The sequence below is a fragment of the Pseudopodoces humilis genome, chromosome 2 (genome assembly GCF_049639895.1).
Source record: "Pseudopodoces humilis isolate 2021_Gansu_Grassland_sample_001 chromosome 2, ASM4963989v1, whole genome shotgun sequence".
In the NCBI taxonomy this organism is placed as follows: domain Eukaryota; kingdom Metazoa; phylum Chordata; class Aves; order Passeriformes; family Paridae; genus Pseudopodoces; species Pseudopodoces humilis.
The window spans coordinates 113,107,098-113,123,038 of record NC_142201.1 but is presented as its reverse complement, the minus strand read 5'-3'; the positions used below and the strand labels follow the sequence as shown (position 1 = coordinate 113,123,038).

The 15,941-nt window shown below is 47.2% G+C and overlaps 1 protein-coding gene across 11 annotated transcripts in view; it reads left to right on the top strand.

Moving 5' to 3' along the window:
- The window catches only part of GDPD5 (glycerophosphodiester phosphodiesterase domain containing 5), a 102,307-nt gene that overhangs the window by 78,050 nt on the left and 8,316 nt on the right, over positions 1–15,941 (top strand). For all 11 annotated transcript variants that reach the window (XM_088051749.1, XM_088051753.1, XM_088051746.1 and 8 more), the window contains exons 4-12: positions 93–186; positions 874–933; positions 2,939–3,037; positions 4,264–4,357; positions 6,198–6,343; positions 10,702–10,784; positions 13,666–13,816; positions 14,532–14,750; positions 15,398–15,555. In XM_088051749.1, the coding sequence (XP_087907875.1) occupies positions 93–186; positions 874–933; positions 2,939–3,037; positions 4,264–4,357; positions 6,198–6,343; positions 10,702–10,784; positions 13,666–13,816; positions 14,532–14,750; positions 15,398–15,555 (1,104 nt within the window). The remainder of the gene's footprint in view (positions 1–92; positions 187–873; positions 934–2,938; positions 3,038–4,263; positions 4,358–6,197; positions 6,344–10,701; positions 10,785–13,665; positions 13,817–14,531; positions 14,751–15,397; positions 15,556–15,941) is intronic.

Here is a 15,941-nt window from a genome sequence, read left to right as displayed (position 1 = left end):
GGAAGATCAGTTTCTAAAGTCTTGTCTAACCCTAGTGAAGCTGTTCTGGCCTTGAATCCCTTCTTAATCTGTCCTTCCCACTTGTCTTCTAGGTTTTTGTATAACCGAATGGGATATTGGAGTGACTGGTCCATCCCAATCCTTGTAACAACTGCTGCTGGCTTCACCTACATTACAATGTTACTGGTGAGTAGAATGAAATCCCATTTCTTGAGCTTTGTGTTTTGGCTTTAAAAAGGCCACAAAATTCTCAGGCCACCTACAAGTTAAGCAATTTTCCCTCAGAAGTTTTTTTTCTCTTTTTCTCTTTCCCTTTCCCTTTCCCTTTCCCTTTCCCTTTCCCTTTCCCTTTCCCTTTCCCTTTCCCTTTCCCTTTCCCTTTCCCTTTCCCTTTCCCTTTCCCTTTCCCTTTCCCTTTCCTGTAAGTTGCATAAAATTAAAAGTAAGAAGTTGATGGTCTTTGACCTAGATGATCCAAAGTAAACGACACCCTCAGAGGATGAATACAGCTGAGAATACAGGAATACAGAAGTACAAAACATGCTTGTTTCCCATAGTATGGCCCAGTTTGCACTTCTGGGCACAGCTGGCAGCTGTTTCCCTTCATCCCAGGGTGCTGGGACCTTCAGGCTGGTGTCCATTCCGTGGCCACACACAGGCACTGCTTCCTGCAGCCCCAGGAGCTGTGGGCCAGACTCTGAACTCCCTGCACCTTGGAGGGCAAAGCCTTTTCCTCCACATCCTTGCCTCTGGAGAGGATCTGCTGGCCCGTGGTGCCTCCATTCCTGCTGGCTGTCCCCTGGGCTGGTGGCATGCTCAAACTCCTCAGGGTGCTGATGAGCCTCTGTCTGACTCTCTGTTTGTCCCTCCCAGATCCTGGCACTGTGTCACATAGCTGTGGGGCAGCAGATGAACCTGCACTGGCTGCACAAGGTAAATCTCAGCTCCGAGGGGAGCAGGATCTCGGGAATGCGGGAGCCCGAGGAGCAGGCGGGGGGTGGCACTTGCTGTCACCGTGTCTTTGGGAAGAGCATGAAATGTCCGTGGTGCATGTGTGGCCTCATGAGCACACTGCTCAGGAGAGGCCATCAAAAAACCCTGGGGGAAAAGAATTTGGTGAAGTGCCTTTGGCCCTTGCTGATAGAGAGGTCACCAGTGGAGATGGAGAGACACCAGTGCTTGGAGCAGCCCAGTCCCAGCTCAGCTGCTCCGGGAACCTCCCTGGAGCTCCTTTCTGTGCTGCAGCCAGCCCTGCAGAGGGGCTGAGCAGGTGTGGAGCTGTTCAGAGGGTGCTTGGAGGGACCAGCTGGAAAAGCCTTGGGAGAAGATGCAGGTGTCAGAGCTGAGGGTGTGCACCGTGCAGGGTGAGGTTTGCTGGGACCAAGGAGATTTGTGTGTTAAGCTCTTGAAGAAACACTGCTGTGAAACACCAGAAAAGAGATCTGGAGCACAGAAGGGGAGGGGAAGGGTGTGCAGGGAGAGAAAATGGGTTGGCAGGATCCCATTGTAGCTGGCAGTCTGCTAATTGGAAATGAAGTGATCACTCCTGCCAATACACAGCCCCTCCTGAAATCCTGCACATGATGAGGTCTTGTAGGATCAGAGCCTGAACACCTCCCAGGACACGGAGAGCAGAGACTTCCCCACCCTGCCTTTTGCTGTTTTTCTTTTCCTTGGAGATGATAGAAATTATGCTTCCTCAGGGGAAGAGGATGCAATCAGAGAGGGGGCAGGGACTGTCTGACTGCTGCTGCAAAATAAATTACCAACTCTTGAGTCTGACATGTGTTTCTTCATCAGGGAAAATGGTATTTTTCAGACATGCTGATGGGCTTAGATGAGTAAGTCCAGAAGAGGGATGTGTTGGTGGAGATCATTTCCACCCTGTGGACCCCCACCCTTCCTCCCCTTCTTCCAAAAAAGCCCCCCTTTCATCACAGCTCAATGTTGTTCTGCCTGTTCCCTTCCCCACACCTCCCTCAGCTTCCTTAGGGGGTTGAGATACACGACTGGAATAAGTTAATAATTTTTCTCTGAACTATACTGAATTAACATCAAATATAGATTAAAGTGTGTGGGAAAGGCTGGTATGGGCAAACCACACAGTTCCTCCCAATTTTCTCCTGTAATTCTGTGCAAAGAGCTGAGGGTTGTAAGCCAAGTTGAAGATGAGAAGGAGCAATAAATTGGAGCTGAAGGGAGGAGTGGAGATTTGTGTCCTGACACCTCTGTGCCACACAGGATGGCCACAGCAGGGGGAATTAGGGCTCTAGCAAGAGGAATCCTGTTTACATGCACCAAAGTGATTCTGGAAATGTTGGAAATGTGGGATTTTATTTGCTGGTCTGAGGTATTAAACCTGAAATTGGCCTAGAGGAGCCCCGAGCACCTGATCATTTCTGGGGATCAGTTTTCTGCCAAGCCTCACATGCAGATTTTGGATCTGCAGCAGCATCCTTTGGCTCTGGCAGAGCAGCAGAGGCTGAATACCAGACAGAGGCAGAGAGTGGGGAATTATTTTTAGACAGCCAGCCCAGATTTTCAGTCTTTACAGCTGGAGTTATTTCCGTGGCACTTTTTGATGGCTTGAACTTTTTACCTTCACCACAGAGGTCACATTTTCTTTTTGACTGCTTTGCTCGGACCTCTGAGTGCTTTCCACGTGAGAGGGAGGCCAGGGGAGGTCCTGAAGGGCTGGGTCCTGGTCTGTCACCTCAATGCCACCACTGTCCCATCCAGAGTCCCTTCCCCAGCCCCAGCATCTGTTAAAGCACAAGGTGACAGCACATGAGCCCAGCCTCCTTCCCCCTGAGTCTGCAGGCTGCTTTTTTCAGACCTTTTATTACATGCAAAGGTTTTCTCCCTCCATTTCCCAACCTATACAGTTTTCCTAATAACCACAGCCTCCACCCTGAAAATACCCTCTGATCTGTTGCAGATTGGCCTGGTGACAACCTTGATAACTACTGTGGTGACCATGTCCTCGATAGCACAGCTTTGGGATGACGAGTGGGAGATGGTATTTATTTCATTGCAGGTAAGTTTTCTGCAAGGATGCTTCTCTGGGGGAGCAAAGGGGCCAGTGCAGCTGAATTCCATGAGATTTATTTATTGCTGTAGGATGAAACTCTACATCTTGATGGTTGTCACACCCCAAACCGAAATCTTGGCAAAGGAAAAACTGTTTTAAGGAAGACTTGTGGTATCCTGCAGGGCTAGAGAAGTATGAAAGGAAAATACTTACAAACTTAATTTCTTACAGATCTGCTCTCTGTTCCTTTTCCCCCCTCTTCCTCAAAAAAACAAGTCCAAAAATATTTTTCCCATTTTGTTTAAGAGGTGACCACTGACGTGTACTTGGGAGTATGCAAATCTATGCAAATCCAGGGGGTGGAAATGTCATTCACACAAGTGACTAACATTTCTCAGAAGTGCTTTATTTTATTGGGGTATTTTTAAGATTCAGGCAGGGAGTTGGAGAGCAGAGACATGACTCAGATGATACATCTCCAACTTTGTGTCATGGTGCTGCACCCTGGTGATAAAGGCTAGTGTGTTCAGAGAATTCCAGAAGAGTTTGGGTTGGAAGGGACCTCAAAGCCCATCCAGTGCCACCCCTGCCATGGCAGGGACACCTTCTACTATCCCAGCTTGCTCCAAGCCCTGTCCAGTCTGGCCTTGGACACTTCCAGGGGCAGCCACGGCTGCTCTGGGCACCCTGTGCCAGGGCCTCACCACCCTCATTCTGAATTTTTTCCTTTATATTTAGTCTGAACCTACACTATTTCAGTTTAAAACTGTTCCCTCATGTCCTACTGCAGCTGGCCCTAATAAAGTCTGCCCACATTTTTCTTACAGACCCCCTTTAAGTCCTAAAAGGCGGCAATAAGTTGTCCCTGGAGCCTTCTCCAGGTGAGCACCCCCAGCTCTCCCTGGCTCCAGAGCAGAGGAACTCCAACCCTTGGAGCAGCTCTGGGGCCTCCTCTGGATGCCCTCCAGCAGCCCTTTTTCCAAATATCTGTGTAATTGAAGGAGAAATTCCCCTAAAAGGGGGTTAGAGCTTTCCTCCTTTCCCTTCAGAGCAGCCTGAATGCCAAAGGCAGCGGCAGGATTTGGGAGAAGCAGTGGCCAAAACAGCTGCAGGAGGCTGATGGAGGAACGATGCAGAACCCACCTGGAAATGAAACCTGCAAAATCAACGAATTTCCGAGGTGCTGGGGTGTTTTTAACCACATTTTCCTCTCCTGTTCTTGTGCCCTGCAGGCCACAGCCCCTTTCTTGCATATAGGAGCCCTGGCAGCTGTCACAGCGCTGTCGTGGTTGGTGGCGGGGCAGTTTGCACGGACAGAGAAAGCCAGTGAGTACCTGCTGTGTCCCTGCAGGCTGGGGAGTGGCTGCTCCTCTTGTTTCTTCCCCCTTGTTTCTCATTTTTTCCCCTCCTTGTTTCTCATTTTTCCTTTTCCTTTTTTTTTTTTTTTTTAATTTTTTATTAAGCCAGGAAGCTGTTTTCCTTCTCTCTCTCTGTTCCTGGATTGTTTGTGTTTGTTTTTAAGAAACAGCAGTGGTATCTCTTGATTTTAGGATTATTTCAGACTCGTGGAAGGCATTTTACCTGCAAGAGGTTACAGGCTTTTTGCTGCAGACATGGTGGTGTTAGAAACAGAAGAACCAAAACATCTGTGAGAACCTACAGTCACTTTTAATGGAAAATAGGATTTCAATACTTTGGAAATACCAGGAGCAGCTGCAGGCCTTTGGTGCAAGCCTGTTTTTGCCATTTCTTTGTGGCATTTTGGCTTTTTTTAAAATTTTATTTTTAAATCTATTTTTAAAAATTTATTTTTAATTTTTTTTATGTTTTTTTTTTTTTTTCTGGTTAGACAGAATTTTCAGAGCCTGGTTGGTGTGTGGGTGCTCCTGGGGTGAGCAGGACGTGGGTCAGGATCACATTCTGTGTCTGCCTGGAGGTTTGGGTGCTGGTGACACCTTTGAGGCATGAGGTCCCTCAGCAAGGTGTTACTGAGTTCCTCGAGTGCTCCATTCCCAGGAAAAAATCCCTGGCAGAGTTCCTGGAGTTACTTTCTGGCTTGTGGGGACGTGTGTGAATGAGCCTGTTAGATGCTGGAAGCAAAAAGGAGCCTATTTATGAGTGAAACCAGATCAGTTGTGGCCAGGAGCAGAGCTGGGCTGTTCTGTCCTTCCCTTAAAAAAAATCAACACCACCTTCTCTACCTTGCATCCACTGCAAATATTTGTTTTAAGGGGTTTGGTTTTGAGGTTTTGGGTTTTGTTTTTGAGGGGGGAAGGGGGGTTTGGGTGTTGGGTTTTTTGGTTTCTTTAATGGAGGTTATCCCTTGAGTTCCAAAGCCTTAATGAGTTTGCAAAATAAATAATAATTTTAAAAAGTTTAAAAAGCAAGTCTTTTGCTGTAACATCTGTGGTTTCAAGTGGCTCCAGAGATCTTAGGAGTTCAGAGGTGCCTGTTGTTTCTTATAAGGAACACACATCTGTGGGGCACAGGGGGTGATTCTGTTGCTCTGCCAGCACCTTCCAAAGATTCCCAGGGAGTCTGGGCTTGGTGGGAAGTCACGGATAGGTGGAATTGTGTGGCATGGGAGGCAGTACTGCTCATCTGGCCCCAAGCACTGCAGCTCCCTCACAGCCCAGGGATTTATTTAAACATCTCCAGCTTGGTCAGGAAAACATGATTGCATTTTTCTGGTGCAAATCTCAAGGCAGAAGCAGCTGAAGTGGCTTTGCCCCAGCTGAAGTGGGTGGTGCAATATAAACTTCAAATGCACTGATGTGGTGCCATGGCTTATTTCTAGCTATGTGTGACTGGTGAATTATTTCTTTTGTCAGGCAGGGCAAAATCTGGTGCTGTCCCACCCGAAGGGTGGAAATGCCAACAATATTTTGAGCTACATTCTGGGGGTTTAAACAATTCACTTAACTTGCTGTTTCCCCAACACAAAATGAAGTGAAAACCTCCTTCAGGACTTGACTTTTTAATTCTTTTTTTTTTAAGTAGAAGATGTTTTTCCCTAAATACAGAGCCCTGCTCTTAGACTAGAGGCACTGACAGTAGATCAGTGTCTCCTCTGGAGGGGAACAGAGGTGTCTTGCCTGTGCTCCTGTGGCGTGGGGAGGTCAGGGCCAGCATTGTCACCAGCTCTTTGTCTCTCTGTCCATCCCAGCTTCCCAGATGCTGATGGTCACGGCGTACCTGGCAGCTGTAGTTGCACTTTACCTCGTGCCCCTCGCCATCTCCTCCCCCTGCATCATGGAGAAGAAGGCCCTGGGACCCAAGCCAGCCATCCTGGGGCACCGTGGGGCACCGATGGTGAGTGGGGACCCCAGCCCTGTGCCGAGGATGCTGCTGGACCTGGCAGGCTCCAGGGAGTGGGTACAGCAAATGCAGTTTTGAGGCACTTCTTCTGCATCAGACTGCTGTGGAAGTAAAGCAGGACTTGAACCCAGCGTCAAGTGACACCCCAGAGATACCAATAAAATATATTTGGGATACCAACAACATTTTTTTGATTATATTTCAATATATTTGAGATACCAACAAAAGGGCGATTCTTGCCTTGCTCGGGCTGGGTTGTGCCATTGCATTATTTTGGCTGCTGGTTTTCATGGAATTCTGGAATCCTTCCTTTCATCTTCTCTTAGGTACCCAAACATTGCCACCATCTCTTTGGGGTGGCTTTGTTTCTTCTGGTTTCTAAAGAGCTTTGGTTTGTGCTGCTCCTGGAGGTGAAGTCAAGAAGCATTTGCTTTGCTGCACACCTTCTTTACATATTAAAAAAAAAAAGAGCAGTTAACCTGGCTGCTGGCCTGATTGATAGCAGCAAACACTCACAATAAACATCTTCTGCCAGAGCAGGAGAAAGGCTTGTCTGGGAAATAAATCTGTGTCAGGTCATCTTTCATTAAATCAAGCTTCAGCTTTCTTGTGTGGGCAGTGCAGTAATGAGGTCTCATCTCCTGTATCTAGTTATTAAATCCCTAATGGCTTTTGCTTATGAGTTTGTCCTCTTGTCTATTGCAGGGTTGGGTTTTTTTCCTGTTTGTTTTATGCTTTTTCCACTTCCTTTCAGTCTGGTTGAGGAATTTAGAGAAAATTTGGGTCATGGAATCTCAGAATGGTTTGGGTGGGGAGGGACCTTGAAGACCATTGACTTCTAACCCTGCCATGGGTAGGGTTAGTTATGGGTGCTCTCTAAAATATGGGTATTAAAGATAGGCTTTATTTCATGTTTTAAAGAGAACTCTTACTGCCTTGGCATGTTACTCACCTGCCATGATGGGATTCAGCATTCACACTAATGCTGAAATCCAGTGGACTGGCAGATCCCACACTGGGACCTTCCAGAGGGCATTGTTTCACACAAAAGAGAATTCTATTTCTTAGGTATCACTTTAATCCTGCCTTGTGGGGCTTTTTTTGTCCAGTTTGTGGCTCACAAGGAGATCAGTACTGGAAAAGAGGAATAAAGAAGGAAAAAATTAATAAAAAATAAATTAAAATGATGGCCATATTTCCAAAAAGACAAAAAAAATACCCTTAAGTCTTGTTGATGAAACAAAAGATCAGTTCCTTTAGTGCATAATCACGGAATCCCAGAATGGTTTTGGCTGAAATGGACCTTAAAAACCACCTTGTTCCTACCCCTTCCCATGTTCAGGGACACTTTCCCCTAGACCAGCCAGAGGTTTGCAATGGCTGAAATTAGTTTGGAGTAAAATTTGGTTCTTCTGTCCAGGCTTCTTCATTAACCTCCCCAACAAATGATGCCATGAGTTGCTTTTTGAAGCCCTGGCTAATTAAGGGAAAAGCACAATGTGGTGATGTCCAGCTGCAGCCAGGTTGTGCTGCTCTAACACAGTTTCATAATCTTCTTTGAGAAAGGTCCCCAAAGCTCGTGACTCTGTTTGAATGCATTAACAGTGGATTCCTAAGCACAAAAATAACCAAAATTAGTTAATTCACGATAATTTTCTAGAAATTACTTGCTGTGTCTGTGCAGCAGGAAGAAATGAATAGTAGCCTGATTTTTGCAGGGGATGAGTCTCACAAACCAAGCACAGAGAGAAGGAAGAGCTTCTGGAAATCCTGTGCTGGGTCTGTCTGGCTCTCAGTGACGTGGGCACTGTTTATAAAAGAGAGGAGGTTTGGAAATCATTGCTTTGTGCCCCAAGGTTTCTTTCCCTGAAGGAATTGGTTGTATCCCCTGTTATGAACATGGATTTAGGTTTTAAACATAGCATGCCTGAATATATTGTACCAAGCAGGTATCCCTTAAAAAAGCCTGGAGAGATACAGAGAGAGATACAAGCAGAAAGATTGTGCATTTTTTTAGTTACTGCACTTTGGCTGTAAAGCCTTTTTTAAAAAATAACAATAATCTCAGCAATTAATTCCTGTAACTGCAGGTGCCCCCCTTGGATGCATCTTTGCCTTAAACATGCTTAACCTGGGGCTTCAGCTCCCTCCTTCTTGGAGGGACAGCAGGGTGAGAGGATGGAAGTTCCCGCACCCCAGAATTTCCTTTCTCACAAAACCCCTCACATTTCAGGGTTTATATGTTATATTTCTGGGTTTGCTCTGAGGCACAGAGCAATCCCAGTTCTGGAGTGGTGGCACCTCTGGGAACAGAGGCAGCATTTGGTATTGGTGGAAAAGGTTAAATTTGCTTTCCTGGCTCTCTGGTTGATCTTTGCTGAGTTGTGTCTTGGTGTCAGTGGCTTGTGCAGCTCCCTCAGGGCTGGGATGGACCGAGAGGTTTGGGTTCACAGCGGGGCAGGTTTTGGGTCGGTGCTGGTCTCGCTGGGAGAGCAATTATTTATGGCAGGGTGGCAGGCTGGGGACTCGCCCCCTGCTCACAGGGGGATCTGTCTTTGCCTGGAGGGTTCCAATCACAGAACCACAGGATGGTTTGGGTGGGGAGGGACCTTAAAGCTCATCTCATCCCTCTGCTCTGCTGTGGGCAGGGACTCCTTCCACCATCCCAGGCTGCTCCCAGCCCCATCCAGCCTGGCCTTGGACACTCCCAGGGATCCAGGGGCAGCCACAGCTGCTCTGGGCACCCTGTGCCAGGGCCTGCCCACCCTGCCAGGGAACAATTCCTTCCCAATATCTCATCTATCCCTGCCCTCTGGCACTGGGAAGCCATTCCCTGTGTCCTGTCCGTCTGCCTCTGTAAAATGTGCTCTCCTTTTTTCCAATCCTTTTTGCAATGAGGTCTCCTCGGAGCCCCTTTAGGTGCTGGCAGGCTCTGAGATTTCCCCAGAGTCTTCTCTTGTCCAGGTGAACATTCCCTGCTGTCCCAGCCTGTCCGTGTAGGAGAGGTTTTTTATGGGAGGCTGGGCACAAACACTGAAGCGTAGAGAGAGCATCACCTCGCAGGGTTACCCTGCAGAAACCTGAGCTACTTGGGAAGGGACACAAACAACCCAAGGCGATCCGAGCAAGTCTGGCTAGGATTCTCCAGATCCTTGTGGCTGCTGCTCTCTGCTGACAGCCCTGGGAACATGTGGAAAACTCCTCTTGGAGCTCGACCTTGGGTGACCCAGCGCGGGGCTGTGCGCTGGGGGTGTCGCCTCTGTCTTCGCCTAAACAAGTCTGGCTTTGATTGGGAGCTGTTTTAGGAAGATAATGTGGCTCTGTGCTGCCTTTGTTGAGCAAACATAAAAATGAACTTGTACTGATGTGTGGCTGGAGCCAGGGGAATTCAGTGCTGAGATAACGGAGCTGGGTAAAGGTTGGTGCTGACATTTGCTCTGATTATTTTACCCCAAAGTTTTGCTGACCTGAGCCTGGGAAGTGATCAGAAAACAAATGTCACCTACAGCCACTCCAAGTGCTTAAGCAAGTTTTATATTTATTTTTATTATTTTATTATTATATCTCACTTGCATGGTGCAGTTAGGACTTTGCCCTTAATTATTCCTCTTTGCAGTCCCTGAGTAAATCATGGGATGTGAATGCTCTTTGTGTCCTGATGGAACTGATCCTGGTGGTGGAAAAACAGGGTGTTACAGGTGCTCTAAACCTGAAAAGAATTGGGGAAAAAAGTAATTTATTTTTCAAAAATAACTTTATTTTGATGTGATTCAGTGCAAAAAAATCTCCCTGGTTTTCTTTCTGGAGTTGTCAGTATTTTTTTTTTCTTGGTCTGCCTGTGTTGTTTCGTAGGTGTTTTGGGAGTAGCTGCACTGTGCTGCTTTTGTAGAGCAGCAAAGTATTTATCTTCACACCATTTTTATTTTAAACAAACCCTAATTCTGTTACCATCTGGTCCATTCAACAGGGAGGAATTTCAAATAAAGTTTGAGTCCTTCTCTCTAATAGCCACAGGGATAAATTTTCTAGGCTTATTTTTTTAATTGTTGGTAAAACTAACTAGAACATTTGTTATTAAAGAAGCTCTTTGATTTTTAGACTAATAGATGACTCTGGAATGAGTAGAAGTGGGAGTAAAATGTGTCTTACAGGATGTGTGGTCTGGTTGTTCTCAATGGTATGGAAGAGGCAGGAATTTTTGGGCAGAGATAGACGTTGAATAATAACATTTTGAGTCCCTGATATCTCCAAATCCTTCTCCCAGCATCCTTGCTGACACTGCTTTGTAAACTTCCTTCATGCTACTGATCTCTCATTGCTTTTTTTTTTTTTTCTTTATGTTTTCCTGACAGCTGGCACCAGAAAACACTCTGATGTCCTTCCAGAAGGCAGTGGAGCAGAAGGTGTATGGAGTGCAGGCTGATGTGGTACTGAGGTAGGTCGGTGTGCTGGCTGCTCTCAAACCTCCTGTGGACAGTGCAAGCCAGGAGTGCTCCAGCATATCCAGTGACTGCTCACTGCAGCTTTTTCCCCCTGGAAAGGGCTGTCCTGGTGAGCTCCTCCAGTTCTGTCTCTGTCAGATGCTGCTGACTATTTCACCAAGGTGAAAATAGGTGGTGAAAGGTGGACTTGTCCAAATGAGGGGGCCTGGTTCTCTTTGTCATCCTCACTTGCCAGAAGGCTGTAGTTTATCCTAGAGCCTGCTTTATTCCAGTGAAACACAGCCTTGGGAATAGACACAGCTGCTTAAATGTAACTTTCTCTGGGATAGCCCAGGTGCAGGCAGAGCAGACATCCCAATTTGACTTGGTTGCACAGGAGGGTTTCCACCAAGCTTGAAAAACCATCCCAAGAATACAGCAGGAGGAAGCCCTTCCTTCTCCTCTTCCTCTCCCTCACATGGCATTAGTCTTTAGGGAAGGAGGAACCTGGTGATTGTCAAAAAGTCATTCCTTGCTGGCAAATGTTGAGCTGAGTGGACAAGACCAGTTAGAATTTATAGAGGTTTATTTCCAGAGCCATACTTTTTTCTAGGAGTTGGATAGTTCCTTACTATTCCTGCTCTCAGTTTGTCCCAGTACCACTTATAAACACAAGAAAGACTCAAATTTTATTTTTTTCCCTGACTGCTTCGGAGGTTCGTGTTGATGGACAGATGCTTTTGCCTGGTAGAAGGAAGTTTTTTATTTTTAATTGCTTTCTTTTTGCTTTGCATAATTTTTTTTTGAGAGAAAATGATTTAAAAACGGAAGGAATTTCTTCCCACTGGTGAGTGGAAGGTCACTGTGGAAGGATGGAGTATGAATTGGGATGTGTGTTATACAATTCTTGTTTTTTCCAAAATTAGTTCATCAGCTGCTGTGAGGGGATAAGTACTTGAGTGTCCAGCTCCCAGATGAGCACTTGGCTCGCGTGGCTGAATCCATTAACCCTGGCCAAGGAGAAAGGTGGGCTTTGGGAGGAGGAGAGCTGGAAAAGCTCCAAGATCCTTCCCCATTGCCACTCACCAGCCATCCCAGAGGAGCACTCCAGGCTTAAACCATGCCCTTGATGGCCCAGCTACCTGAGCCTTCTCCAAGAGAGCCAAGTGCCTTCAGACAAAGAGGATCCCATTGACTTTCCGACTGAAAAGTGGGATTTTGGTGCAGCTTGCAGCACCCTCGGGAAGGGTTTGTGGCACAGCACCCCTTGCTGTCCTTGTCCTTGTGCTCTTTGTACCTGTGGCTGGATGGGTCCATCCTCCTGGAACATTTCCATGTTCTTGTAGGCATGTATCAGCATGGGTGGGCAGCTTGGACACCTGCTCAGAGCCATCTCACCCTGCTCCACACCCATTCCGCATCACAAACTGGTTGGAAAGCCAGCTTTGCTGCAAGCAGCAGGAGCCTGGGATTGTTCCTCCCTCTCTTCCACCCCCTCCCACATCTCTTCTTCTAAAGCTCTGATTTCTGTCTCTGAATCACTGCTTCAGACCTAGGTCAGGCCTGAGGGGTGCTGGGTGACTCCCTGAGGGAAGGATTGGAAAGGAGGGAGCCAATGTCAAGTGCCCCGTGGGATTTCTGCACCCTGGTTAAGGCTTGGCAGTGCTCTGCTCCTCTATGAAATGTTAAACTTGAGCTCTTGGCACTTTTAAACACTCCACACTCTTCGTTCTGCAGTTGCTTAGCATTTTTTTTTTTTATTTTATTTTTAACTGTATTTATTAAACCCTTTCCGACTGCAGCAGCGTGGGATTGCCGTGTCAGCGGGTTGCTTTGGGCTGGGGGAAGGAGTTGGCACAGCACAGGCCAGAAATAGCAAATAAAGATGCCAGTGACCTTTGTGAGAAGGGACTTCTGAGGGCAGTGATACAGCTGAGGCAAATGTTTGCTCCATCATCTGAAGCTGGGTTTCATTCTCCCTCTGGGAAACAGCTCTGGGTTGTCTCCTAATTCAGATGGGATTTGTCATTTCACCCCATCCTCTTTTCAGACTTTCTCTGAGCTCCTGTTAGGAGCTCCTTGCTTTGGAAAATGTCATTGCTATCAGGCTGGCTGCCCTGGGTTTGTCCTGATTTCTGGGTGCAGACAACTGCTCCCCTGCCTTTGATAAAACCTGTCACTACCCTGTGTAGTTTTACCACTGATCTGGTCACTGAAAATTGAGTGGAAGAAAGTTTAAAGAGTTTCTTATGCTTTCCAGAACCATTATTCTGTAATATCCATATGACTAAAAAAACCCAGGGAATACATTTGTCTGCTTAGTTTCATCTGAGAGGTGTGGGTTTTTTTTTTTTCCTTCCTTTAAGCATGAACTTAGCTCATGTGGGCATGAAACCAGTTTTCAATTGGAGAAGGCAATTTGAGAACATTTTTGGTGGTTTTGAAGCCTTGCATCTTGCTGAAAGCCTGATGTTCACATGTAGTCTTCAGAGGCTTTGAAAATTTCCCTCCTGATCTGCTGTGAGCAGTGTGAGGAGAGTCTGTGTGTGTCTGTACATCCAGGGGAAGCTCTGATGTTTTTGGGAGCTGCAGAGGCTGAGAAAGGAAGCTTTGATGAGCATTCAGGGTCAAAGCCTGAATTTTTTTTTGTCAAAGCCACCTGAGTTTGAAATGGAAAAGTTGGAGGGGATAATGAGGAGAAGTGGATGAGGCATGGACACTGTTACACCAGTGTAGCAGTGACTGCCAACATCTGGCTGGTATCTAGGAGAGATTTTCCTCCTGAGGATGCTTTTTCAGGCTGGTTGAGACCTTCACAAGGATTTTGATGTGGGAGAGGCTGGAGTGGGAAGGGGACTTTCCCTCCTTCACCTGTAACAGGGTCTGTGTTTGCAGCTATGATGGGGTGCCCTTTCTGATGCATGACAAGACTCTGAGGAGAACCACAAACGTGGAGGAGGTGTTTCCAGAGCGGGCCCACGAGCACTCCTCCATGTTCAACTGGACTGACCTGGAAAAGCTCAACGCTGGAGAGTGGTTCCTGCAGGTGGGTGCCATGGAGCCCTGGGGTCACAGCTCATGCCCAGCTCCTCTTTGAGGCTGCAGATCCATCTCCTTGGTGATGTGGTGTGGCTGGACCGGGTGTGCACGGACCGTGTTTAGTTCTGTCTCTACTAAACTTAGGCTTGGTCTAAGCCATGTTGTGTCGCCCTGAAAACTAAACATTCTGATCTTGTTTTCATAGTTTTAGTTACTTTCCCAGGAAAGTAACTATCAACATGAATTGTTTATACATTCCTTCTAAGAAACATCCTTTGATGGACGTTTCTCGTGACCAGTGTGCTTGGGAAGGTGGTAACTTAGTTATCCAATCCCTGGTCATAGTTGAGAATCTATAAATACTGGGGTCAGAAAATGAAGTTATTTCTTTTCCTGTCATACCACTGAGAGGTGTTCATGTGAATCATTCTGTGTCCTTTAGTGACAATGTTGTCTTTCTGGGCCTCTTCTGGAAAAAGGAGCCTTGAGCGTGGCTGACACCAACAAAGAAATTCAGGACCCCGAGGGGGGTGAATGTGATTATAAAAAAGACAGAAAAAACAGTGTGTTATACACTGTTCCCCTCTTTTTTTTTAGTTTTTATTTTTTTTAATTTAATTTTGGGACAGTCATCTCCACAAAGAAAAGATAAGAAAGTCAGCCTTGTCACTGAGGGAGTCTGGGCTTTGTGGCATTAATCCTGGGATGTGCTCTGCTTTCAGAACGACCCTTTCTGGACAGCGGGGTCCCTCTCAAGGGCTGACTACTTGGAGGCTGCCAACCAGTCAGTCTGCAAGCTGGAAGACATGCTGGAAGTGATCAAGGACAACACCTCCCTCATCCTGAACTTCCAGGACCTGCCAGCAGCTCATCCCTACTACAGCACTTACATCAACATCACCCTGGAAACCATCCTGGCATCGGGAATTCAGCAGCAGGCTGTGAGTTCTGTGGGGTTGGGGATATTTCCAGAATTGGCTTCCTTATGGTTTCCGTGAATCCTGGTGTGTCTCCAGTGGGGCAGCACTGGAGGTTGTACCAGCGGTCACAGAGGTTGGAATGGAGCACCTGGTATGGCTCAGGAGAGGTTCTCTCAGAGTCAGAAGGAAACTGGTTCTCCCTCTTTTTTGTTTTAAGCCCCCACTAAGGCCACAACAGAGATGGAGATGAAGAGCAAGAGAAGAATAGTTAAAACAGATCTGGGGATGTGAAGTGGGATTTCTCCCTCAGGTTTTTGGTTCCCTATTGCAAATGCACGTGGCTGCTTCTGTGCTGCTCTGATGCCTTGGTAAATGAGTGTCACTGAGTTATTTAGACCAGCCTGGTTGGGGCTTGGAGCAGCCTGGTCTAGAGAAAGGTGTTGGAATGGCAAAGGGTTGGAATGAGATGGCTTTAAAGGTCCCTTTCTACCCAAACCACGCTGTGATTCAATGATCCACTTTACCTCTTGCAGCTGAGCACGAGCTGTTGATTTGATTTCGGGACCACGCGGGCGTGAGCTCAGGGAATGCCATGCCCTGGGCCGGAGTGTTCCCAGATTTGGGAACCACATTTGCCATAATGTGTGCCCTGTCCCGCTCCCCCCCAGGTGATGTGGCTGCCAGACACGGAGAGACAGCTGGTCAGACAGGTTGCTCCAGGTTTCCAGCAGACTTCTGGCCTCAAGCTGGACGTGGAGCGCCTGAGGGAGAAGGGCATCGTGAGGCTCAACCTGCGCTACACCAAGGTCACCAACGAGGATGTCAGGTACTGCCCTCTGTGAGAGCCCTCAGCATCCTTTCCTGAGCATCCCAGCCTGTCTGGCTGCACAGAGGGATCTTTCCAGATGGATTTGCTCTTGAAAGCTTGAGCTGTGCAAGCTTTTCCCTACCCATCATCCGGAATCCAGGCTGTTTCTGGGAGTGCACGGCTGCCTCTGACATCTCTACATGCTGTCTCAGGATATGATGAGCCTCTTTGAAATACAAATGTATGAATTGGCTGATTCTTATTAGACTCACAGCCCTGGGAAAAAGTGAAGGCCTTTCACACTGAGTTCCCTCATTAGCAGCTGCCCTTTGCTTCCGTTTGTCTGCTCCAGAGCTGCTAGCACGGAATTTTGATTAGACCAAAGTCTGGATATGCTTTCAGAA